The following is a 26,450-nucleotide window of genomic DNA, read 5'->3' on the forward strand; positions in this document are numbered from 1 at the left end:
TCCACACATGATTATAGGCTGGAACTAAGGCTGGAAACTCAGACTGTGCTGACCACGAAGGGCCAATGGTCTGGTCACCTGCTTGGGGTGCACGTTAAGTCCAAAAGGCCTCTAAGATGTCAGACCGATTGGCTCTCCACATGTTATATTTTCAGAAGGGGTGAGAAATTGAGGGACCCAAAATGAAAGAAGACCGAACTGGACTGGTTCATAATCCCTCCCCACAAACAGATAAAACCACTCACTTGGGAAACTCAAAATTAGATGCTTGCTTGTAAAATTTATTGACAACTGTTTGGTCCCAACACACAAAACAGCACTTGAACCACAAAAAAAGTGTTCAAACAAAGTAGACAAGAAAAACATCTCTTCCCCCAAGCCCCATCCAAAACAAACAGTGCAAGATAGGAAAGGGTTTTTGGTGATAACTTTTGTGTTGTTTTTTTTAAAACAGATAAATCTAATCTGGTACATCTTTCCAGCCAGAAATAACGAATTCCATCGTCTTAATGCTCATACATCATTTTGTCACATCATTTAATTAAGCCTCTGGGTAAAAAAAGACAGCAGTTGGACTGGCCATGGTGGAGGACATCACAAACACCATGTGCTTTCGCTGCACTCTCACATTTTTAAACAGCGGTTGTTAGAGTCACACACACATCCCAAACTTGCACCTCCAGTGAATGGCACGAAGACACATTCACGTGATAGCGCAGAACTTGTTTCTTCTTTATCTGTTGCCCAAAGAACCCGTTCTTTGAGACAGTCCCAAGTGACTTGTAAGGATACCTCTTCCATGTTTAAAGTCCACAATTCTTTACATGCCAGCAAAACTGACGTCCAAGTGTGCAAAGTCAGCCTTATGAAATCTCAGAATGAGGCAACTGATGCTCTCAACACCAACTTCATTTTAAAAAGCTTCTTAAAAAAAAGTGCACATTTGCATTTTACTTCCTGTAACACTATGTCTGCAGAGGAAATGCCTTCAGAAGGATTCACAGAGTGCCATAATACTTAGAAGGTTTTCCCAGTGTTGTGCCATCTTGATTGGGCCATGTGTTGAGAACTGGGAATCACTGGCTTCATTTAAAAGATTTGGGGAACAAAAATCTAACTTGTAGAAATCTCTCTCTAGCCCTTATTTTGTGGCATTTTATCAAAATGCTGGCTATGAAATCAGAGCCCATTTTCTGGCTTTCTAGAAATAAAATATAAACATTTCCCCAAAAGAAACCAACTAACTAGTGGAAGACCGTGAGCCAACAGGTTCTTTCTGCTCTATGAATGACTCTGCCTTTTTGCCCAACAAATACAATCCATTGTAAATGTCAGGTTTCTCTAGGAGGGGTGAGAGGCCACCCATCAGCGGACACCTCAGGCACCTAGAGAGGAAGGCCATTCCACAGGGCAGTGCCTTCAAAGGCTGGCTTTTCCCAAATGCCAACATCAGACACCACAAAAAATCCAAACATGCTTCCATAAGTGAGAAGTAACAATAGTAAAAACAGACGCTATTAAAAGATGCTGAGCTAACATACACACATATATACTCACATGTAAAGCTTCCCAGCTACCCAAACCAGCTTTAAAATTACAAAAAGAAGGTTAAGTTGATCACCCTTGGCCTTCATATGTACAGATAGAATTCCTGTCTCTTCCTAAAGGAAACAACAATATCGCTCCTGTTAAAGCACCTCACCACTCAGCTGATTTGTAATTTATGCATTTGATGCATATTTTAGAAAATCAGACTCTCTTCCCAATATTGCCTCTCAACACACAATAATGTGTGCTGTAATACAAACGCTGACTTTAAATTCATGACTACAAGACCATCTCCTTTTCCTTAACCTAATCTGTATCAAACTGGAACTCAACATAGAAGGGAAGCTTAAAACATCCTCAACTTTCTAGAAAGCTCCTAAATGGAACCCTGAAGTGGAAACATTTAAAAAAAATTTGTGATGAAGCCACATTTGTCAACTACAGACATAGTCAATAAAAAACAAGGCACGCTTACAAGTCACATGGAAGTCAGGAACCTTCATATTCTGACCTGAAAATATGCCCTCAACTCCTCGCCTACCCTTCTCCTTCAGTGTGTGTGACCTGTGGGCTCGTGGAACAGGCTTTGTTTCAGAGACACATCATGTGTTTGATTAATACCATCAGGAACTTATCAGTAAGCAAAGGCTGAGGGACTGCGTTATGCTACATGTAGGATTAACACCAACGACGTGGCTCAATGGAAGTGGAACTACTTCCTGCTAGCTGCGTTCTCATTGCTTTCTCCTTCTGGAACACCCCATATTTCGTAATAGTTAAGAAAAATTTGGTAAAATATATTAAGGATTCTTTAACAAGTGCCAGAAGTTCTTTCAAATATTTGGGAAAAAGAATGAATGAATGAAAAACTTCAGCTCAAAGCTGTGTTAAATGTGAAAGAAACAAAAACATTATGGGATACACATCTAAAGATGAAATAAGTTGAAGTAAGTGGCTTCTGGGGGTTTTCATAAAAACAGAAAAGGATGTTTTTAAACCTACTTTTGTGTGCAGAATCAGACAGTTTTTCCCATCCTACTTCTATGTTCACATGGGAGTTAAAGCTTGGTTACAGGTGCGAAGGAAAAGTTGGCTGCCAATTTTACTCTGTTTTTGGGCTGCTTTTTGGCTGGGCTTTCCACAGGGTCCTTGATGAGCAGTGACTCTGGGGCTTCCGAGGAGGGGCCGGGAGGCACTGGGACAGCTGTTGAGATGCAAGATGATCGGGGATCACAGGTCAGTTTTTCCTTCTTCACTGGTACTGGAATTTCAATTTTTTCTTCTTGGTTTAAAATCATAATTTCTGTAAACACATAAAAGCAAACAGTTTCAGTTCCAGGACCTGCAAGAAGTGTTGGTTTTAAGTTTCTTGCTTGTATTTTCTCAAAAAGAAAAAAACTTTAAAAATAATGTCCAAATGTCACTCCCATGCTACAATTAACATATTAGCTGTGTGACCAATATTATGTATCACATAAATCAAATGTTTATAAACTGCATCCTACCTCTTGCCTGGACTTTAAAATTTTAGAGATCTCCATTTTTGTTTGTTTTTAAAAGATGACGGGTAAGGGGATCCCGACCCTTGACTTGGTGCTGTCAGCACCACACTCTCCCAAGTGAGCTAACTGGTCATCCCTATATAGGGATATGAACCCATGGCCTTGGTGTTACCAGCACCACACTCTCCCACATGAGCCACGGGCTGGCCCAAGATCTCCATTTTGGGCTTCAAATCAATGGGCAATGGCTTAAAAAATTTTTTTTCCACTTTGGATTCTCTGCCTACTCACTCTCTGTCAGGTAGTCAAGGACTCAAAAGCCACATGTGACTTTAAGACTATCTGAGTCAGGAGGGGCCCTAGTGTCAGGGAGGCCCTGGCCCATTCCATTTTCAAAGGACCCACACTCTGCATGGATCTAATAGCATGGGGCTGGGGGGTAGTGGGCAAGAGAAGAATTACACAGAGTTAAAATTGCCCTTAAAAATCTAGGAAGTCAAACACAGCCAGTTTTCCTGCAGTGTTTGTAGACTGCTATTTCTCTAAGCTACAATTTACCTGCTGTATATACAGAGCCATGTTGCTTAAAAAAGATGCATCATTATACCTTAGATTCCCACTGCATAAGACTACCCCTGGCACATAAGAGATAAGAGTGACAGAAGGGACAGCAGAGTCCCAGCTCCCCTCTCAGGCTGACATCCACTGAGAATGGGAGACAGAACTGCCCACACTATTCAAATTATTTTCCTTGTCACATGCATATGGTTGAAACTGTGTATACTAAATGTACAAAAGCCACAACACCACAGAAGAGTCAATATCGATCTGCCACCAACTCTAGTTATAAGTTCCAGAGGAACAACTGTAGGTCTACCCTGCTCTCAAGGGCTAGTTCTTCCTGTTATCAGGATTCAGTGACATGTTCCCCTGCCTCCTGTTGTTCAGGTAAATAACCTCGGTTCATTCACTGAGCAACAGCGCCAAGGGCTGCCAAAGACTAAGGATGGTGAAAACCCACCAGTGCTTGGTAGGCTGTCCCTGGCCATCTCCTAGAAAACAAAGTCAGCAGAGTGAGGAGGAACTGGCTTACAGCAGATGAAGAAAGGAAAGGAGGGAACACCTCCACAAAGCAGGCCGGGCTCCTCTCCGGAGGCCAGGTGACAGCAGAAAGACAACAAGCCTTAGGCTCAAATCCTGGCTCTGCCGCTTCCTGGCCACGTAACCCGGGGCCAGTTGCGTCTCTGGTCACGGCACAAGCTATGGCTTAGTCACCTAACCTGTACAGTGGGCCGACTCCAGAGTTGTGGTGAGAACTGTGATCGTCAGCCCCGAGTACAAGGTTGGCACACAGTGAGAATTATGTGGCACCTAACACAATGCCAGCACTAAGTCAGGCCTCAGTGTGATCAGCTTCCTCTCCCTTCTCAGATCACTGGGCAGAGTCTGGGGTTCAAGTCACAGCTGCCTTCCTCCTCTATTCATACTCTCATAAAGCCCCTGTGCCCTCTGGAGCCATTCAACTCTGGGCCTGGACTGGAAGGGATGTTTCTGCTTGGTGACAGGTGTGCCCAAGAGTAGCTGGACATTTGAAAAGGCGGGCAGCCCAGAAGCCTGGAGGGCACTTCACATTCTCCTCCATGGGCTCTCCACAGTCAGTGACACTGTTCCTCAAGACCCACATTGTCCCCAAGCATCCTCAGGCTAAAAATCCAATCAAAACAGGAGTCTTGACAGGGAAAAAGGGTACTGAATAATCCGCTCAGGTACTTTTATACCTGAAAAGTTATAGTCTCACCACACCTCCATCAGACATTTAATATACTGGTATCAAGGTTTTATTTTTTTAAACCCACAATGAAAACCCCCACAATACCACAGTGTATCCTACCAGAAGGCTCTTGAGGGTGTTCCTCAAACTGAATGAGATCAGCAGATTGGAGGATGACAGGATCTGGCCTCAGCTGAGGGGATGGCAAGCACGAAGGGACAGGTGCACACAGGAGGTCAACAGGGGAGTCGTTGGTCAGGCGGAGAAGCTCCTGCTCCGTGTGACTGGACCCTGGACAGAGAAGGCAGGCTGTGACTCTAATCAGTCTCTACAGCAGTCTACCACAGGTGTAAACACGGAGTCTGTGCCTAGTGTTTTCTTTCTAAGCATTAAAGATTAAAGAGGTTAGGAAGTACTTAAGTACTCAAGGTTAGGAAAAAAAAAAGCCATTAACAGAAAGACCCTTGGTAAATGAAATGCCACAAGCCAGTATCTCCCAAAGATGTGTGTTCTTAGGAACACCAATCCCTCAAGAGGCCCCAATCCAGAAAAAGGGTTCTGTTGTCAGTTTCCAAAGAGGAGAAGGGGTATGCTGGTTCTGTCACTTCCTAGCTGAGAGATCTTGGGTAAACTATTTCACCTTCGAGAATTTGTTCTTCAGTTGTAAACACACGGAACTACTGCTAAAGGCTGTGGGGACAACTTGAGATGATTTGTAACAAGATGCTTTGTACAGTATAAAATGCTGTATTACTGAGTTATCCTATGAACACACAGTACAGCAACACTTCTAACTATCTTGAAGAATAGTACAAAGATAAAATTCTCATATGTAACAGTGGATTCAAAAACCCTTCAGTAAAGTTAAAATAAAATTCAAGAGTTGATTTCTATCTACTACAGAGATAGTTTTACATAAAATCCATGTGACTCAACATTATTTGGAGTAATATTTATGACAGTAAATATTTATGTACTATCAAGTCCTTCCTAGGAGCAGCCTGTGTCAAAGACTCCTTAACTGAGCATTAGTGAAGCTCCACTGAGCCCTCTTTTCCACTAGGCCTTGACCTTGGCCTTCTGGGTCCATTCTGTTCTTAACAAGTCCAGTCTTAGCAAGAATCCCCCCAGTCTTGAGGTCTCCTTTTAGTAATTTTCCATCCACTGATCCCCTCACTCTGCATCTTGGCTATAAATCCCCACTTGTTCTTGTGGTGTTCAGAGTGGAGCTCTCTCTCACGTAGCAATAAAGTTGACCTTTATTGCAACAGTCTTGCATTACCATTTTAACAAGTGTCAGAATGATTTTTTTCTTTAACACCTGAAGTGAGTTGACATATTGTCATTATGGGGACTCCATCCTTTGAGGACCTTAACTAGTCAACCTGCAATTCTACCATCCGCAGGCTAGTTTTTCTCTCTGTTCACTAAACACTACAACTGCTTTGAAAAATGCATGAATATTTAACTTTAATGAGAAGGACCTGCTGTAGCCCTTTCCTCCACTCACCCCCTCCGCCCCCTGAGCCATTTCTCCCATAATTTCACGAGGTTTACTTCATGCGCTTTTCCTCTCTTACCACCGCCACCTGCTCCAGGCTTGAGTTCAGAGGCTGTGCAAGATTCAGGCACCTCCAGGATCCGCTCACTATCTGAAGGCTGGTTTTCATGACTGGCAGGAGAAAGACTGAATGAACTCAAACAACCTGGAGGACAAAGAGCACCCGTCAGAGAGAAAAGTCAGTGAGGGAACAGTGATTTTTTAAGTGGGGAGGGGATGGGTGCTTACTTACTTTTCATGTCATTTTTTAACACTACAATTCTCTTATGACCATGTCCTTTTATCCAGACCACCTGCACACAAGACATACTATGGGTTAAGCAGTGGAAAAGGAGGGGACATAAGTCCTAACATTCAGGAACAGTGTGACCTATTGTGCCTGCCTTAAACATACTGGAATTTAGAAACTGAATTAATGCCAAGGACAATTTTTCTGTACTTTTCCTTTAGGTTATGAAGCAATAGAAGACAACAGAAATATGCCCCTTATAAAAAGTTGAGTGGTCAAAAAATCATGAGACACAGCTTTAAAATATTCCTTACGACTCTTAAAAAGACTGTCTTCTGAACACCAGCTTTAGTATGTAAATTAATATAGCTCTCACATAAGACTCTTGCCATTTTTTCCATAAACTAAATTCAACTTAAAAGAACTAATAGCAATCTCCTAGACCCCTAAGCTAAGCTCATGATCAAAATCCTACAACAACGTCCTCTACCTATTGGTGCTGTTGTCCCCCCCCACCACCAAGTCACAGTGCTGATGTGCTGATCCTTGGCTCCCAGGGCTCCCCCACAGACAATCTGTCACCAAGTCTCTGGTCTCAGCTCCTAAGCACTCTTGCCTGTGTCCTCACTACTCTCTCTCTATTACTTCCACTCTGGCTCAATCCCTTCATCCATCACTGACCCAGACCTCTGCAGTGGCCAAGATCCTAGCCAAGTGCCTTCCTCCACTCCTATTTCTCTCAAACCTACTATGGACAGTTGTCACTGTGATGCTTTTCAAGTGCAAACCTGGGGCTCCTCCAGGCGTTCTCTATGGCATAAGCCATGCTCTTTACCTGGAGGAGCCAAGCCCTCTGTAACTGAGCTCTTACTTCACTGTCAGTCTCCAGCACAGTTTTCAACGCCCTCGACACTCCATGCTACTTCTCACTGTTCTGTGTTTGCTCACACTGTCCCCTTTATCCTGACTGCCTTTTCCCCTCTGTGTCACATGGTGAACTTGTACACACCCTTGACCACTCAGCTCTGGGACAACCCCCCCCCCACGCCTGGAAGGGGACCTCACCACCCATGGCACTCCTCGGTGTGCCTGCTGAGCACGGAAGGCTCACTGCTGCTGCTGCACTGACCACACTGACTAACCACCTGCTCAGGTGTCCTTACCCTCCCACTACCTAATAGCTTCCTGAGGGCACAGTATGGTTCTTACTCACCTGACATATAGGAATTTAATAAAGGTTTGCAGAATGAATGTGAAATGCTGAAATCATTTATGAATGCCAACAGTACGTTTTCAAAGAATCAGTTCGAAATGCTTGACATTTTATCATTCTGGCAATGTTTTATTTTCTGTTCAGGAGAGTAAGCCTGTGGCTCTTCAGGAAGACACTCTGCAAGAAGCTCAGAAGAACACCCACCTGTGGGATTGCTCCCAAGAGCTCCTCCACACTATTGTAGCCATATGTCTTGGGCTGCAGTGTTTCTCCAACATACTTGGTATAGGCCATGGAAAATTCATGAAGGAAAATCTGATGGTAATGATACGTATGAAGTAAAGACCGCACATTCTTTGCAAACAAATACAGACTTGTGAGTTTCACACATTCTTCTGTGTTATCATTAGTGAAAACCTAGTCCAAAAGAAAAAGCAGTGTTAGAAACTTCATGAGTGACTGGCCCTACCCTCTCAGAAGGGAGGGCATCTAGATGAGAGTGAAAAGGCCCAAAGTCAATTTGAAAATGGGCAATACCCTGAGGAGGAGGAGCAGGAGGAGAAGATGATCTACTCAAGTATCTCCTCCTCCTATGAACATTAGTTCTATTTGCAAGTCTAAGCCTGAAGAGGAAGAAATAGTGTGAGTAGGGAAGGAAACTGGGTAACCTGAGGTCTCAAACAAAGGTGGCAGCGAAGAGGGGAGGCAAAGCCCGGTGGAGACAGCTGCAGACACAGCAGTGGGGACTGAGGCCATCATACCTCATCGCCTAAACTGGTTTTCCAAGAAACACTGGGAAGCAGGACGGCATCAGCATTCTTTAAAAACCCAACAAAAGCAAAAAGTAACAAACTAACAAACACAAAACCCTTACGTCTTAGGGGTAAGTAAGCAAGCAGATTAAGCAAGTAATTAAACAGATTTCCTTACCGTAAACCTTTTCAGAGTTTTTAATATGCACTGGAATCTCTTAAGAGAAGGGATATTTCCCAGCCTTAGCTGGCCATGGAAAGTCTTTTGTCCTGGAACATCCATTAGCATTATCTAGAACTAGTGTTCATAGAACTGATAATTAACAGACTTTGGAAGATGGTGGATTTGCTATCTTTTCATTATTTCGTTTTCCATCACATAGTTACATGATAACAGTGGAATATCATTCTTTTCTTACACTGCAGGATTTTACTTGTTAATATCTTATTTAGAATACTTTTCTTTTAAGGGACCATGTTAGTTTTTTGGTATTAAAGTTATTTTGGCTTCATAAAAATAAGCAGTAAGTTTTCCATTTCTTTCTTTCTTTTTTTGTTTTTTTAGTGGCCTGCAATGGCTTTCAAAAAGTCAGAGTGATAGGCTGGCCAGTTAGCTCAGGTGGTTAGATCGTGGTACTGGTAACACCAAGGTCCAGGGTTCAATCTCTGTTTTTGGCCAACCGCCCAAAAACCAAAAACGTTGGAGTCATCTGTTCCTTAAGGGTTAGTTAAAACTCACTTGTTAATCCATTAGGTCCTGGTGCCTTTTTCAGAGGTAAAATTTCAATGATCTTTATGGTCTCTTTTATAGTAACTGGTTTAATTTTTAACAACTTGAGTCAATTCTCATTATTTTTTCTAAGATCTCTTCTGTTTGCTCTAGGTTTTTATATTTGTTGCCCAAGAATTGCATGTAATATTTTCCTAAGATTCTCCTAATCTTGAAGTGAGATTTTTGAAAGGCTGCCTTCCTTTCTGACCCTTATCTCTCTGATAAGTCACTGAAAGCCATGACATAAACCATCTAATCCAGAAATATCTAACAGTGGCAAAATACAGCTGGAGCAGGACCCAGTCCAAGTATCAGGAGGCCGAGGCTTTTGTGCTGACTTTGGCACTCATTGAGGCAGGGTTCCTTTACCTCCTCTGCCTCAGTTTGTTCATCTATAAAATGACAAATCTCGGAGTTCTTCAGGTTACTTTCCAGCTCTACACACACTCATGTAGACAAATAGGTAGTTGAGAAATACCCAATTCACCAATTTCAATATGATGGTTCTAAGGAATCAATACACGTACCTCAACTAAGTATGGCAGACTCTTCAGAAGTTCAGTCAAGGTCACGAATCCATATTCACAGGGGTTAAGAGAAGTACTGTGGGTAGTTTCATAATGTCTCTTTAGTTCATCAACAGAAAGATAGGTGGTTCCTTCCCAAGACATCAACAATACCAGCAACTGGGCAGTCAGAGATCGTAGAGACTTCCGGTTGATCAGCTGAATCTGTTTCCCAGATTCCATATCGGCAACCTGAGGAAAATGAGAATTCAAACTTTTCAGAACTTGAGAGAGATAACTTTGGTCATATCCAACTCAGCTAATTTCATTTTGGTTAAGGAGACTAATAGAGGAAAAATCTCTAATTTTTTCTCTTAAACTGAAATAAAGTGAGTGGGTCTGTCTTTAGTCTCTTTGGAACACCAGACCAACACTTTACATGAGACTGGTGCAAAATTGTTCTCTCCCTCTGCTGGTCCGTAACCCAACACTTCCATCATTACCATCCCTCTCGGGCAACAGGGGGGGAAGCAACTGCTACTGTTCTCTTTATTCTTCATCATTCTTTCCATTCCCCCCATGGGGGCTTCTCAGCCACTCCATTGTGGCCTCTGTCCCCATATCACAGTGACGCTGCCATTGCTCTGACCAGCAACACCAACTTTCTTCACTTAGCTTGACCCAAAGGTCAAGTCAGTCCCTATCTGACTTGGCCTCCCTGTAGCACGTGATGCTGCCGGACTTTTCTCCTCCTCGGCTTTGGGATATTCCACCTCTCCTAGTATGCCTCCTATTTTCTAGCAGCTCCTTCTCTGTCTCCTGTGAGGGTTCTTCCTCCTCCTCTAACAGACCACTAATAACCAGACTCCTTCTGGACCTGTGACTGGGGGTGCACCCCTTCAGGTCTCCATTTCCATTTCTTCCTCCTTGTAGTGAATTCTCCTGGTCCTGTTGGGGAGAAGACCAGTAAACTGTCAGCTGCTCTGCCTATGACTGGCCTCCCAGTCAGTCCAGGGCAGGGAAGAGGAGGAAGTTGCCCTCTCTGATACAGCTTTGCTAGCTACAAAGGCAATTTTGAGCCCTTGCTCCTAAATCTTCTCCTAAGTGAATCAGAATCTGGTGGGGAGAACAGATATATAAGTACAGTTGCCCAAAAACGTTGGAGACAAAGGTATGTCTGGAAGGATTCAACTACAGATCAGCAGCGCTGAGACTGATGTACCTGAGAATAAATACCTCATCAGTTCAAAAAGGCATTACTGGTTTCAGTAAAGATGGTGGAATAGACGGTCCCCAGCATCACTCTCTCCCACAAATCAACTAATTTACAACTATAAAAATGTAACATCAGCCAAGCTGGGGCTGCTGGAGCTCAGGGGAAGAGGAGGAGAGACCTATGGAGTTCATGAAAGCGGGAGAAACTACGATGAGAGAAAGAAAAAACTGCTCGGAGTGTTTTGTGCTGTAGCCGCTTTAATGCTGGAGTTGCTGAGTGCATGGAGCAGGAGCCAGCAGAAGCCGCAGCTGTGCCCTTCGGATGGAGTTACCTGGATGCCGAGGGGAGAAGAGGGCCTTGGTGGCCCCCAGGACAGCAAGACGACTAACAGGGTTCCCGTGGACCCATGCAGGAGCAAGGAGCCAGAACAGCTGACAAAGGGGAGCTATTCAGAGGCTGGTGAGTCACTCCAAGGGACCGGTGCAGGGCTTGTCTCATGGGAAGTGTTTGGAGCATGGGTGGTGGGGGAGACAGGTCCACCGGGAGAACACTAGGACACAGCAAGGACAGCCAATCCGCTCCCCAATCAGCACAGGACCACTCAGAGGAGACTGGTCGGGAATGCAGAATTGCATGGGGTGCAGTTTGATGAAAAACTCAGGCCCAGATCAGAGTTTCTACACAACGCTGGTGCATTGGTTCTCTGGAGAGCCAGAAGTACCTATAAGGTCAACCATTTAAACCCTGAGCTGCACGAAAGCCTTCCCTAGGGAAACAGCAGCAAAGCAGCAATTTAGCTAAACCACACAGCTCCAGTACTGGTTCCCACAGGAAGTTTCCCAGTTTTAGAAGTAAGCAAAGGACAAAAAATTAGCTCTGGCCCAGGCATACTGCCAGCACCTTGGGTCCCACCAGGGGAACTGAGGCATGGAGTCAGGGACCAGACTCCTGCCCACAACCAGGCATACTGCCAGTGCCTCAGGGCCCCACCTGGGGGCCGGACACCCCAGCCCACAACCACACACATCACCAGTGCCAAGGAGCATGCCAAAAATATCACCTCCATGTGGGTGGCCCACCACAGCCACCACAGTAATCACGGCTGCTGCGAGTGGCTAGACGTCACAACCACCATGCAGATGGTCCACCAGCCACTGGAGTGCATCGACACAGCAGAGACCAAAGAAAAGAGGATGTCTCTCTCCATAAAGCCCATTCTAGAGTGACAGAAGAAGCATCTGCTCTATGATAATATTGTAGGACCTGATCACACCTCTCAGCATTGGACAGATCATCTAGGCAACAAATCAGCAGAGTAACCATTACTCTTTCAGAGGGAGAGAAGAAATCTAGGGTTATCAGTGGTGGGAGGGGGGAAGGAGAGGGGGATGTGGAGAGACTGGACAAGAGGTATAAAGAGTAAGTACAATTTGTAACAATATACATACTAGTAATATTGATTTGATCAACATATGTCAACATTGAACCCCCCAAATATGTATAATCAATTATGATTCAATTAAAAAAAAAAAAAAAAAAAAAGACCAAAAAGGCATTACTTTGGCAAGGTCATTAATAAACACACAACAGGAAGATGAAAAATCTAAACTATCGAACCAAGTTATGTCCTATTTCCTAATACGGTATTAATTACACAGAAAGCAAGTTGTGGAGTAACAATAAGTAAGTAGTATAAGGTGCAAATATAGAAATGCTAAAGGACATATAAATGCCACAGTGAGGATCATGCCATCACAAGTTTTATTCCATGAAAAGAAAATCTGTTTACCTTTACAACATGGCAGAGTTTCTGTGTTAAAGCTGAAATTGAACTGACATCATAGTCTTGGAGATGAAATGTGTAACCAAAAGTTTTAGCATATTCTGTCAGTAGATCTGTCATCATAAGGCAGTTATCTTTTTGAGATCGAAGGAGTTTAACAAACTGGGCAGCTAGAGCTTTGAACCGTTCTACCTCTGTCAAAGTAAGGATCTTTTCTTCTCCACATTCCAATACCTTGGAAAACACACAGGAAAGAGGAAAGGAAGATTGAGCAAATCATGATTGTTCATGAAATTAAATGGCATGAAAATATATACAACTAGTAACTAAAAAGCATGTCAGTGTTGTTTAATAGATATAGAGTTTCGGTTTTGCAAGATGAAAAAATTCTGGAGATTGGCTGCATAACAGTGTAAATGTACTTATTAACACTACTGAACTGTATACTTAAAAATGGTTAAGACGGTAAATTCTATGTTATGTTTATTTTACAACCACAATAAAAAATTTTTTAAAAGCATGTTAGGAGTCAAAAATAACATCAATAAAATCAACAGAACTATGGTTTAACTTAGCAACAGCTTAATAGCTTAGCACTGATATTACCTCATGTATTCATCCCCACCTCCAACATACGGAATTTGAAAAGTATGGAGCCAATGAAAGAACATTCAGTTTAAGAAATCAAGCCATATTGTCCTTTTTTCAATAACTACCCTAAACCAAGTTTGGAGAATAATTCTTTATTTAAGGGGAAAAACCACATTTACCTAAAAATATTAATGAGTCAACAACATAGCTTCTCTGATTGGAACATTTCAGATTTTCATCCTCTTTTGTAACTACTTACTTCCCAGGAAAATAGGTCCTGAAAATGAAAAAATTTTCCCTATACATTGTTCAGGAAAATACTTATGTAATTAGAATTTCTTCACTCACTTGTAAAATATCAGGTATGGCTTCGAAAAGTTCAAGTAGTTTGGTAAACCCATAGTATGCGAGTTTGCACTGCCGGCCAAAGTGGTGATGGTAAGAGGGGATGAACTTATTGAAGGGCATCCGGAAGTGGGGTTGGTGACGCAGCAAATCAACAACATCCTTGGAGAACTGTTTTGTCCTTTCTATTTCATCCTGAGTACGTTCTTTAAAAAACAAAACAAAACAAAACATAAATCATGATTTTTTCCTACCCACTTGTGTTTTGCATTCACGCTGCAGTAAGTCCTATTCAGAGTTTACAAGAGATATCATCTTTGCCTTACAAACACACACAACTTAAGCCAAACACATATACTCTTCCCTCTTTGCCAGTGGTTCTCAAGCATGTTCAAGGGCAGAAGGCCAGGAAGTCATGATACCATTATGATATACTACAGAATACATATATGCTCATCTTCTAAGTGAGAACAATTTTCTAGCCACCACTCCTCTCCCACCCCGTATACATAAACATGACACATATACAGGTCTCTGTACTTAAAAAAGTAATCTAGAAATTATTTCTACAAAACCACACTTCTGAAAATTCACATGCTTTGTGTTTATTCATTTAATCTTCAATGAAAACTTGCTAGCGGAAAAGAGTATCAGGCATCAAAATTTAACAAAAATAAACAAGAGAAAAAGATTAAACTTAGATTTTTGTTTCTATTAATTTTAAAATTACAATCGGAAAGACTGACATTACTAACTTTAGCTCAGGAATACCATAATTTCATAGACATCAATGTTCCATAGGAGCACAATTTAAGAACGCTGATTAGTAACAGTGGGAGAACATGACAATATGTAGACTTACTTTTCACTATCATATCTCCCAGACCCCAACTGAAAACTGCTAAAATTTGAAAGACAAAATAAAACATTCATTCAAATTTTCTTCTCTTCTCAAGTGTGCATGGTAAAGTAGCTCAGAGTTAAAAAGAAGGGACAAACAACTGCCATGGTTAATGGATTTTCAACTGGACAACCATGGCTTAAATGGCCACAGACAAGCTGAAAGTGCTGGTTATGCCCTTTTCCCCACTTAGAGTGAATTCTAAAAAACTAGCATGGTTTTCTTCTTGACAAGCGCCTTTACCTACTCTGAAGAACACAGGATCCATTGTGTACAAATAGTAATTTTCAAACTGCACTTTCCATGATATCCTCAGGAACCATGGGAGGGGGAGGGAAAAACACATCCCCTATACAAGGGTACTTCAAAAAGTTCATGGAAAGATTCCTATTATCTTCTAATTCCATTTTCCCACAAACTTTTTGAAGTACCCTCCATTTTAAAATAACAACGGAGATAGCATTTTCCCAGCAAAAGTAAGTCACATACCTCTTTTGGGGATACAAATCACCATTTCATTATTTTGTTGGGACAAGCAGATGGTTGTGTCTGGAATCTCTGACACAATATCAATTAACTCACAAACACCATATTTGGTGACATCCCAGTCCTTTGAGAAACACCTAGATTTTAACAATGGAAATGGGTGAAGAATGAGTAATATTGCTAAAATAAACAACAAGTTTTCCAAAAATATGCTTCATAGAAAAGTTAGACAACTGTTTAATATTTGGGGGAAGAAAAAGTATTTTAAAATATTTACTTTTTTTTCTTCTCGACTCACCAATGATAGGCCTGTGAGAACTCTCTTGCAATAACCTGCTTGCTGGCCTGGGATTTGAGGAGCTTCAGTAAGTCTTGAGTAAAGCGCTTCACCTGGGCCCTGTGGGTAAGCGTCAGCAAACGTTTGGAGCCCATTCCGAGAATCTGCAAATCAAACATTTAAATTATTCATACTCTAAGACCTCAACAGATACTGACTTTCTTGCTGGCTCTCTTCTGTTACTACCCTCAGAGAATAACTCCCTCTACATATGATACCTGCAATTTGAACACATGTAAATCAACAAAATGTAGATAGTCAAAAGGAACAGATGCCCAACTGCCTGGGACCCTTTTCTGGCCCTGCACACCCTCTCCCAAATAGTTGTGAGTACAGAAATGAAAAGTGTATCATCAGTCCAGACAACTAACTTTATTAAAGTTTTTCAAGCCATTTTTACAAGTAGGCAGCTATTATAACACTGTAAGTTGGTAGACAAATCCTTGATAGGATCCACTGCTATGCTCCAGCCCAGTAGCTCATCTCCAACTCATTCATAAGAGAGGTTAAACCCTTGACTCTCATGTAGGCACCAACATACAAGCATGTGGATGTTCAGGCAGCACCTTTATAACAACGAACAATTCTGGAGAGAATGATGCTAGATGGAAAAAGGTCAGTCTATAGAGATTAGAGGTAAAATACTCCTCAGCCCTCTAAAGAGCTCCTTTAAGTTGGAAACTTGAGGCCTTCTGAAAAACTGAGAAGCCACCTTGTCTAGATTCCCTACAATATGAAGAAAGCCTCTACAGGATGTTTTGTTCAGAACTCATTTCTTAGGAATTAGGTTACTACTGTCCTGTTTCTTTGGCTGAGCAGCCAAAGCCATGGAGGAGTATTCCTATCTTTAAACAAATAATCCCTCAGCATTCCTTACCTGCAACACATGAGGCACTGCTTCTAATAATTCAATCAGCTTGGAATATCCGTAGTCTGATACTCGGCACTGCTTTGCAAAATGATGGTGATAGGATGGGATGAAATTACTAATTGGTATGACACAAGATGGCTGGCTCTTCAACAAGTCGATCACTTCTCTACTGAACTGGATCAGCTGGGGGTTACCTACAGGGCTTTTGGAACGCAGAAGCCAAGGGTCTAGAGAGAAAAAACAAAAAACCAAAAAAACATGCCTAAGACATAAAGCATATTTCACCAGCTGAAAGAAAGGTAGGTAGGTACTAACCTTGTAGTCCCTAGCCTGAGTTCAATCATGGGTAGACGAAACCACATAGCTGCTTAACATCTCAGCTTCTACATTCAGGTCCTCAGGTCCCATATAATCAACTGGCTAGTCCATCTTATTTATGGGCTGGCAAATGCTTTCCCACTAATTCTCGAAGTAGCCAAAGTAAGAGCACAGTTCACTGTAGTGTTAATTACAGTAAAAGTGAAAATACACAGGAAGTTTCCAGTGCAGAAACTGGCTGTATTTCAAAGATCCCTTTGTAACTTGGTCATGTGGAACACACTTCCCCACAGAAAAGAAGGTATGAATGGTCATTAGGCGGGTAGCCCAGAAGACCGTAATTAACCCATAGTAGAGCTGAAAATGTTACCCAGAAAACCATGGAAATCAATTAATGTTATGAAACGAGCATGACATAAAACTGAGCAAGAAGCAGGTTTTTGCATTATCTTAAATGCTCATACTTAACAAAATTAAATTAATTTAAAAAGTATAAGAAAACCAGATAGAAAACTTATAGAAAGGTGGAAGAGGTTTGTGGGCTCATGGCACAGAAGAGAGCAAGGAGGGCACAGCACAATGTGTGGGCCCCTGCGGAGTCTAAGTCTAGGGGGAAAGGAAGGAGGGGCTTGGTAAGAGGTTTTGGTACAACTATGGTATAACTATGGTATAATTTGGAATAATTAAATTTTATTCAATCATGTTTCAAATAAATAAATAAACAAACAAACAAACAGAAAGTAACTTCAGTACAAATATTTCTCTTCTAAGGGCCACCCGACTCAGGCACAGCTCCCTGCTTATCCTTACCTTTTTTCCTGTAGGGTACGGGGATGTGAGAGGAGAAGGTGAGGAAGTGTTGGGGGCCAAAGAGAAGAAAGTGTGTGTGTATATATATTAGGGGTCTTCAAAAAGCTCGTGGAAAGATTCATATTACCTTTTCATTGTATTTTTCCACAAACTTTTTGAAGTGCCCTCGTACAGGAGGCAACAATTTAAAGTGCTGTTCACAGGTAGCAGCATTAAACACTTGCAACCTGAGGCATGCCCATAACTCAGAAACACCCAAATCTAGGTCTAAATTCTCCAGTCCTTTACATTTAAAGTTAAGTTTATTTTCACATTTATCAAAGTCAGAAACGTTGACCAAAATGAATCTGCACTGAGCTATTCCCTTTAAATTCTTGAAACTTTTTAAAAGGCTAGTCAACTGACAAGCCAAAAGCATCACAAAATTAGATAGCTAAAGAGATTTGTAACTGTGAAACTTGGGTTTTAAGTTTTTTACATAAATCATGCTGGTACTTTCAAAAAGTCTAGTTCTGCCAAACCCTCAGCATTTTACACAGAGTTTTTAAAAGATCAAAGGAGACACCCATGGTGCTTTCACACTTGACAAATAGTGCTACTGTTTAAGATGAAAGCCAACAGTCTCCTCTGAGTCTCACAGTAGACAGGAGGGAACTGAGGAGGACTAAACACCTGACACCTACCTGTGTTGGGAGGTGGGGGCTTGTTGTGAATCCATTTAACTACCTTGATGCCATTCTGAGCAGTGGCAATGTTTACACCTGGAACGCAGGTGATGACGTGTTCTAAGGGAACACCCCCTTGGTTTTCCTCCACTACTTCTAGATCACCAAACTCTGCAGCATAACAATCTGGAAAGCTGAAGTGCGGGGGGGAAAAAAAGGTTAAATTAAAGTAATGGAAAAGCAAAGCACCTGCTAAACAGAAGGCTTTAATGTATCTGTTAATAATTTCTGCTTCAATGCCCACAATCTAGGTTTGAAAGTTAAAATTAAGCTCCCGGAAAGGCAATCACCATGGCATTGGTCTCTTTGAGATGTTCTGATGGTACTAGAAATTCCTGGGCAGTTTTCCAGATGTTGTTAAAAATAAGGCTGGATTCCAAGTCAGTTACTCATCTGCTTTAACGTATCAGGGGAATTAAGGCCACTTATTCCTGTGTTGGCCTTTGCACTGTCTACCATCATGGCCCACAGAATGGTTAAATGGACTTTTGAAGAATATTTTTCTCTCTCAGGTCTTGAAATTTACAAGTCTTTGAGGTTGTGTGCACTCTTGTAGCACTCGTCCAGATTTCTATTATAGCACTTATATCTTTTCTTTGTGGAAAAGAAACTGTTCTATTCATGTTTATGTTTTTAAAATTTAGCACAAACTTTCTTGTTGAAATATTGATTGAATAGATGCTATTTCAGATATACTTTCACTGCAAGGTTAAAACATTAGGAAGAATTCCACAATACTTGTTTAGGTAGAGATGTGGGCAGAGAGGGCAGACTTTCTATAAAAAGGGGAACTAAGGCATTATATTTCGAGTGGCTTTGATATGGTTCACCTTAATAAAGGCACAGTGCCCTCATGGGTCTGGAGAAGACTGTGAACCTGGGGCGCAAATGTCTTCAAAGAGAGAATCACAAAAGGAATCTTGTAAGAGTCTGGATCAAATTCGTGTTCACTGCAAAAAAGAGAATGAACAGTCAGCTGACATTCCTTGGGGGCCTAAAACGTTCACAAGGTAATTCTAACAGCTGCTCCAGGATCTTACACAAAAGGGTTATTGCTAAAGGAAAACAGGTGGCATACCTGAAATCCTTATCAGAACAATGCTGTCTGCAGACAGGCTCGTGATATTCTAACTCTTCAAATATAATTGGGCTGCAATTTGTGGAGGAGCCATCATGTGACTGGGAAGACCCCAAGGGGCTCTGGCGGGCTTGACTGCTGGGTAAGAGACGCACCAGCCGTCCATTTCCTTGTTCACGGATTGTGACCGTGTCTGTTAATTTATATAGATCTGACACATTCAGCTTGTGTCCAAACCTAAAAGCAAGAGGAGAGAGAGAGAGATGCTGACTTAGAATGTTTTCCTTGGATTATACAGAAACGCCTGTCCTGTTTAAATGAAGGGCTATAACCAAGAACAATTCCTCCATCTCTTCAAAAGTAAAACTAGAATAATTCTACCACAAATTCATTCACTACCAAACCAGTGGTGCTTAGTACTCCTGTGAGTCACCTCTGGCCCACTGCCGATTACAATGATTATATCATTTGGAAGCCACCCCACACCCTTGCCCAGTTTCTGTAAGTGACCTAGTTTCCTGAGATGGACAGCTATCTGATATGACCTCTCTCAACTTGGATCTCCCCCACTTCCAAATCCCTCTGCATGACCTGTCACCATCCCTGCTCTCCACCCTCAGAAGTGTACTCCTTTCCAGTCACCTTCTCACCGCCCCTGTGCCTCAACTGCATGACCCACACATCCTCGGAGACAGACTTCCTCATTCATCCCACTGATTGGTAGTTTTCACACTCAGAGCAGGCTCTGGAGGCAGATAGATGCGAGTTCACATCCTGACTCAACTTCAACCTGTATGACCTTAGTCAACTTACACAACAAATCTGGTCCTCAGTTTTTCCATCTGTAAAATGGGATGATGATAATATCTATCTCATAGGGTTGATGTGAGGAATAAATTTAATTAAGTATGGACAGGATGTTGGCTTATAGTAAGTGCTCAACAAATATTACCTGCTCATCTTACTGTCTGCCCAGTGGTTCCATCTCAATGCCCTACATGCATGCTCAGACTCCCCTCTACCAAAACCAGTCTCCGTGCTGTCCCTGCACTGTGTCCATTCTCCCTTGTGCCCTCATCTCAGCCCTGCTCTCCTGCCTCCCCTATAAGGCAGACAGCTGGGCTCTCAGGAGCTGCTTCTGCTGCTTTGCCCCAGTCTCTCAGCCCTTTCCCTCCTGTGTTGTACCCACAGGACTCTGTGGCGATGGCTGTAGTGTCACAGCAGTCTCCACCTCATCCCCAAACCTCCCACCATTTCCTCAGTCCCCTTGAATCCCCACACTCCTGATGTGCTCTTTCCACACATCATTGAATAACACCCTCACCTCTGAGTTCTTGCCCACTTCCCTGGCCTGGTGGGATTCCATCCATTCCGTCCTTCTCTGTTTCTCCTCTGATCTTATCTGCTCCTACGTCTTTCACCATCACCTGTAGGCAAATAACTGCCTTATCTTCAGAGCTGACTTCCCTCCAGAGGGAGTCTCCAAATGTGCAGAAGACCATGAGAACTCTCTACTCTGCTACTCCAATGGCCCCCTAAAACTTGTATGTCCAAAAGAATGATCAAATACTCACTGTACCTCCTAATCACACTTTATTTCCCTATTTCCAGTTTAACTATGCAACCATCCTCCCAGTCATCCAAGGAAAAAACAACTCACAATCAAACTGACTTCTACTTTTTACCTTGCCTGCTACTGAAAATAGTTACCCAGTCCTGTTTCACTGACATCCGAAGTGTCTGTGGCATCCAGCTGTTCCAAGAGCATCTGCTTAGAACCAGGACTGGAGCAGCACTGTCCCTTCTTCATCTCCTTCCCTCTGCTGTTCATGCCATCTCAGACACTACTGCCACCAGAGGGTCTTTCTGAAGCGCTGTTCCCTTCACCACACCTCTCGCCCCACCATTCACCCATCAGTGGCTCCCATTATTCATGGAATAACAATCCAACTCCTCATCCTTCCCCTCCTCTGTCTCCTCAAAGCCTCTTCTCCTCCCTGTCCCTCCTTTTCAATGAGTTTTCTTCCTTTTATAAGAATCTGTGAGCACCTTCTCTTCCCTTCTAGACATAAACTCCTAAGAACGAGGGCTGTGTCTTGCCCAGCTTTGTACTCCCCACAGTGCCTCAGTCTTTCATTCTGCTAATACCTGTTGCACACCTACTATGTGCTGGGTACTGAGGATACACTGTTAGGTCAGATCCAGTCCCTACCAACCTGGAGCTTACAGTCTAGAAGGTGCTCAAAAATGTTCACTCAATGAGTAATAAAACTAATCAGTCAACTGGGGTGGGGGGGTGGGGTGTGTGTGTGTGTGTGTGTGTGTGTGTGTGTGTGTGTGTGTGTGTGTGTGTGTGTGTGTGTGTGTGTGTGTGTGTGTGTGTGTGTGTGTGTGTGTGTGTGTGTGTGTGTGTGTGTGTGTGTGTGTAAATACAGCTTTGGGGACTGAAGGTCTAAGTCTGTTAAAAATGAAAGAAGTTTTAAAAATTTGTTAAACTCAAAATCTAAATCTGAACACCACAGTCTGTCTCATTTCCTTTACCAGGCTGGAAGTTCCTTAACAGTAGCTACCATGGTTTTGTGCATGGAAATCACTAATCAGTACTGACTGTATCAATGAAAAATAAACCTAACTTACTTCTTTTCATAGATATCTGTAAATTTAAAAAGAGGCAGACAGCAGGCAGGAGCATCCTGAAGAATAGATATTGTTTCTGCACTGTAAGACAAAGTTTCAATTAATTAGAAACATACCATTTCTTCTACATTAGTTATATTTTCAAAAATGAGTTCATAACATTAACACAATGTGTATACAAAATAAATTTACTGGTTTCTGATATGTCAGAATTTATTTTCCAGAAAAATTTAAAGAAAGGATTTTAGGGACAAGCCAATGAAAGATATTAAGTCACACACTAGGATTTTTCTCAGACTCAATCATAGGGCTTTCCACAGTTGTGTAGCAAAAAGACACTTTTAGTTCAGAGCAAAAGGCAGAATAGCTTGAATATCTCCTGCCGTACTGTGCTTAATATGTTAAATATGTGTGACTGGAACTCTGGTAGTTGAGGATACACAACTCAATAGAATATAATCTCAACTATGGTTTTAAAAAACAAAAAGGCACCAAAAACACTTAAAGGGGGAAAAAACCCACAAAACAAATAGCCAAACTGTTATAAGTGATTAGCTTTGAACCACAGGATTATAAATTTTTCCCCTGCTTCTTTTATGTTTCTGAACTTTCCAAATTTTCTTCAATGAATATTATTTTTATGCTGAGAAAAACACCATAATTTAAAATAATGGAGAAATACAGGTTAAAGAAAAGATCTTTGATCATCCAAACATTCAGAAGAGAGTCTTGTTTTACTTGTTCTCCCCAAAACAGGGAGAGCAAAAGAAGAATCAAATCTTATTATGAATAAAATCATTACCAGATTCCTAATACTGATGTAGCTGTAATGTAGACTTATGAGGCTGGGTGTCTATTTGACATTAAGGCTGTATCTGCAAGCTGAGAGCTCGGAGCTTTGCAGATCTAGTCTCTGTGGACAAATCTACCTTCTACTAAGACTTGAAGGGAATGTTTTAGACTTTTTTAGGCTTATAAACTTTTACTATAGAGGTCTACTATTTTTAGAACCTGTTCTGGATGTGGCATATTATTTTATTCCCAAGTGCCTGTCAAGTTTAAGCTGTACTTCACCTTTAAGGGCTTGAACAGGAGTCAAATGGCTTATTTCTAACTCTATCAATTGAGAATAAATATTATCGTATATGTAATCATCACAAGAGGGCTGGGAATGTGATAAAATCTATTTTTATTATTTCTAAAGTTGTTTCCAGGTTAAATGTTATTTCTTGGAATAAATGGCGTGTTTTTTTTACCTCAGTAAAGACAGTGATTTATTAGCAGCTCCTGTGGCAAGTGAGACCAGGATCTTCTTGCTACCAATTTTATATCTGTGGAGGCTATTCACTGCACTGATTGCTTCTTGTAAGTTTTCCATCTGAACAACAGCCTTGAGCTGATAATCTGTATGGGGGCTGAGATCAACACTCCTCACCTACAATAGTAAAAAAGGAAAAGAGAATGTGATGTGTACCCAGAATTGTGTCATCTTAAAACTGAAGGTGAATCATTACGGACCACGCTTGTAGATTTCAGTGCTTTCATGAGGGAACTTGTCTGAACTCTGCACTTCTGCCAACCAGAACATAAGTAAACTAGCGTAAGGTGATATTTGGAGACATGAAACCGGCCTGGTCTGCCTCTGTGCTCTGGCATGCACAGGTCTCCAAGGCAGAGTTGGAGGACAACACATGGGAGGAGTCTTCGGGGTCTTTTCCAGACCCTGCAAAAAAAACCTGGGGCATAGCCATTTTAAGAATCTATAAAAGGTGCATTTTTAGCCAACTGCACCTAAAAACTGAGTCAGATACAATAAGATATAAACAAAACCACCAACATTTAAAAATTCTATTCTGTATTGTAGCAGGCAAAGCTAACTAAAACCCATCAATGTTTTTTTTCTCAAAGTGCCATTTAAACCCGTACTTATAACAAATGTTTCTCCCTGCTAGGTTTCTTGCTCTCTGGGGCTATATCCTAAAAACCGGATTTGTAGCACGACCCCAAGCAGACCAGAGGGAAAAGGAAAGAGTTCAAACCCACTTGAGTCACCCTAATATCCTGGCTGTGGTTATGTGTGTCAAATTAAGTTCCTTTGACATGAAATTCCAAAGGGTAAAACAAAAGGAAGAACAAGAGGGAAGAGGATACCTTGCCATGCCTAGAAAATGCTTCATGCACGAGCTGCTGCAGCTCCTTCCGGGATAATCTGTAGTCTATGTTGCTGACCTGAATGTCAGCACCATTTGCATATGGGTCTAGGCAGTCGGCTCCGCTGCTCGAGCTTGCAACGTTGAAAGCAAGTGGTGAGGCTCTGTTTAAAAGGTTTGGAGACACGCTCCTGCTAAAAACACATGTATTGAGGTTATTTTTAAAAAACTGTTCTGTGTATTTAGGTTTTATCATTTAGGCTCTGTTTGAAGCTATATAAAGAAACAGAGCTTTCCCACAATGCAACCAAACTAAACATCCGGTTTCCAAATGTGTTTTTAATCTTAAATATACAACTGACATAGATTTATTGCCAAAAGTACTATCTGTTGACCCCTTATAATAACCAATAAATTATTTAATGTCAGATACTCTTGCATTAGATTATTTAAAGCTAAAGGTGGAAATTACAGGCAGCCCTGATGAATTAACTTTCTGCTCTGGGCATCTATTCTTAGGAAATTAACCTATAATACCAACTTAAGTCATTTAACCTCCCTTGTGGCTCTGAAAAAGCTATATATTCTTGCTCATATGCTGCAGTCCTTCTGCACATGAGGAAAACTTTTATATGAATTTTTAGATGTAATTTTTCAGGTCCACAGTCACTTTCTATAGTGATTCTTCACTGAGTCAGCAAAACAAATGCAAAGTGAGAAGGAGCTCACGGCAATGCAACAAGGCTTATGGCTCCTCTGTCTCCCGAGCCTAAATAATTAGCTAGCATGAGCTTACAAAGCTTGGATAAGGTAAGTGACAGATAATTACAGTAGTTTACAGAGAACCCAGCTTCTCAAACAGCTTCCTATAAAGTATCATATTAATAAGAATAACCAATCTGTGCCTAGTGTGGGCTTTTCCCTCAACCTGATGAATGTAAGGACATCTGAACATGCCTCCCATCACCGGCCAGGTACTCCAGGACAGGCTTCTCTCCCTGACTTCTGCTTACCAAGATTTCCATATGGAGGAGGGAAAAATGGTGAGAAGCACTGCCCCTAAATGTTAGCTATGATAACCTGCAGAAAAGGGGATTGGTGGAGGAGAGATGTAAGGGATGAAGACTTAATCTTTTACTCTGTGCATTTCTGTATTGTTTGAACTCTTTTCAACAACCATACTATTTTGTAATCCTTCCTACTGCAGGTAACCACTCCCATGGGTCAAGAAGATGGACTTACCTAGAAGACCAAGACTGAGATGTGAGCAGAGGACTGACTTGCCTTGATGCAATCAACCTGCTGAAAGCAGATGGGTAACTCACTTGGAATACAGTCTCTTTATCTTTTTTCTCTACTGGAGAACTGGTAACACTTCGAGCACTGAGGTTCTCTTTACTAACAGAAGAGAAAAATTGAAGGGCAAAGGTCATATGTCTGCCTTCACATTAAAGAAGCAACTATGAGAAAGAGCAACGTAACATACTTCTGATTGGTTTTGTAAACTGATTCTGCCATCCCCGAGTTTTTAGACGTCAGCACTGCAGCATTTGAGTTACTGTGAGGAGATGCTACCGGCCTCATGCCTCCTTGCTGGTGCTCACTGGTTCTATTACCTGCCTTTGACTCCATGCGGCACAGCTCCTTAAAAGACACAAGTGCAGTGGGGTTTAAAATTTAAGTACTCAAGATGTGTTACATCCTGTACAGAAAATAACTGCCTTTAAGTATCATCAAAAACTGAAATAAAAAAAAGGACATACCCAAAGCAAGCAGGCACATAAAACAGAAACAAAGAAACCAAACCCGCCGTAAACTTCAGAAAGTAAGAGGTATCAAAATTACCTGTAAACTTTTAACACTTGTACTTCTTGCAGTAGATCCAGAATTTGCCTGCAACCCTTTTCCAGGCATGGCTTTGGCACTGGAAGATTGTTCATTTGTATCTTTGATGAGGCACAGTTTTGAATTCTTAAGTTTTTTGGGGGACTTCACTTTATCAGCAATTGCACTTGAACTCTTTGTTTCACAGAGTTCTCTATTTTTTGGAGTAAATGACACGATGATCCGATTACCAAAGACATCTTCATTTTCCATTCGCTTCTGAGCCCGTTCTGCACTGTCTTGGTTTATGAAGCGGAGAATTGCACTGCAGCCCGTGATACTCAGCACTTTTCCACCACAGTTATCAGATAGGCGTCTGAGCCTGTTGCTGATGCTCTTGCCGTCTTTATTTGCTGGTAGATTATAGACATAGAGCAGAGTGTGGCACTGCTAATACAGAGGGAAAAAATGTTACATCCGGTTAACCCAAGGGCAGACATTCAATCTCAAAATAAGAACAGTGA

The 26,450-nt window shown here is 41.8% G+C and overlaps 1 protein-coding gene across 4 annotated transcripts in view; it reads right to left on the reverse strand.

The window, feature by feature from the left end:
• Positions 1-272: 272 nt before the first annotated feature.
• MARF1 (meiosis regulator and mRNA stability factor 1) overlaps positions 273-26,450 on the reverse strand; it is a 47,260-nt gene continuing 21,082 nt past the window's right edge. The window contains exons 8-27 of one of the 4 annotated variants that reach the window (XM_063099687.1): positions 25,948-26,373; positions 25,589-25,746; positions 25,345-25,500; positions 24,104-24,293; positions 23,209-23,387; positions 21,953-22,033; positions 19,316-19,552; positions 19,068-19,187; positions 18,196-18,371; positions 16,391-16,611; positions 15,475-15,617; positions 15,180-15,313; positions 13,793-13,995; positions 12,860-13,087; positions 9,876-10,106; positions 8,029-8,241; positions 6,615-6,675; positions 6,402-6,527; positions 4,942-5,112; positions 273-2,851 (exon numbers count right to left, since the gene is read on the reverse strand). In XM_063099687.1, coding sequence (XP_062955757.1) covers positions 2,607-2,851; positions 4,942-5,112; positions 6,402-6,527; positions 6,615-6,675; positions 8,029-8,241; positions 9,876-10,106; positions 12,860-13,087; positions 13,793-13,995; positions 15,180-15,313; positions 15,475-15,617; positions 16,391-16,611; positions 18,196-18,371; positions 19,068-19,187; positions 19,316-19,552; positions 21,953-22,033; positions 23,209-23,387; positions 24,104-24,293; positions 25,345-25,500; positions 25,589-25,746; positions 25,948-26,373 — 3,699 coding nt within the window. In that variant the 3' untranslated portion in view covers positions 273-2,606. Of the gene's footprint in view, positions 2,852-4,941; positions 5,113-6,401; positions 6,528-6,614; positions 6,676-8,028; positions 8,242-9,875; positions 10,107-12,859; positions 13,088-13,792; positions 13,996-15,179; positions 15,314-15,474; positions 15,618-16,390; positions 16,612-18,195; positions 18,372-19,067; positions 19,188-19,315; positions 19,553-21,952; positions 22,034-23,208; positions 23,388-24,103; positions 24,297-25,344; positions 25,501-25,588; positions 25,747-25,947; positions 26,377-26,450 lie in introns of all 4 variants that reach the window. The other 3 variants (XM_063099686.1, XM_063099685.1, XM_063099683.1) reach the window with 3 other exon arrangements.

Source organism: Cynocephalus volans, chromosome 6 (assembly GCF_027409185.1).
Source record: "Cynocephalus volans isolate mCynVol1 chromosome 6, mCynVol1.pri, whole genome shotgun sequence".
Taxonomy (NCBI): Eukaryota; Metazoa; Chordata; class Mammalia; order Dermoptera; family Cynocephalidae; genus Cynocephalus; species Cynocephalus volans.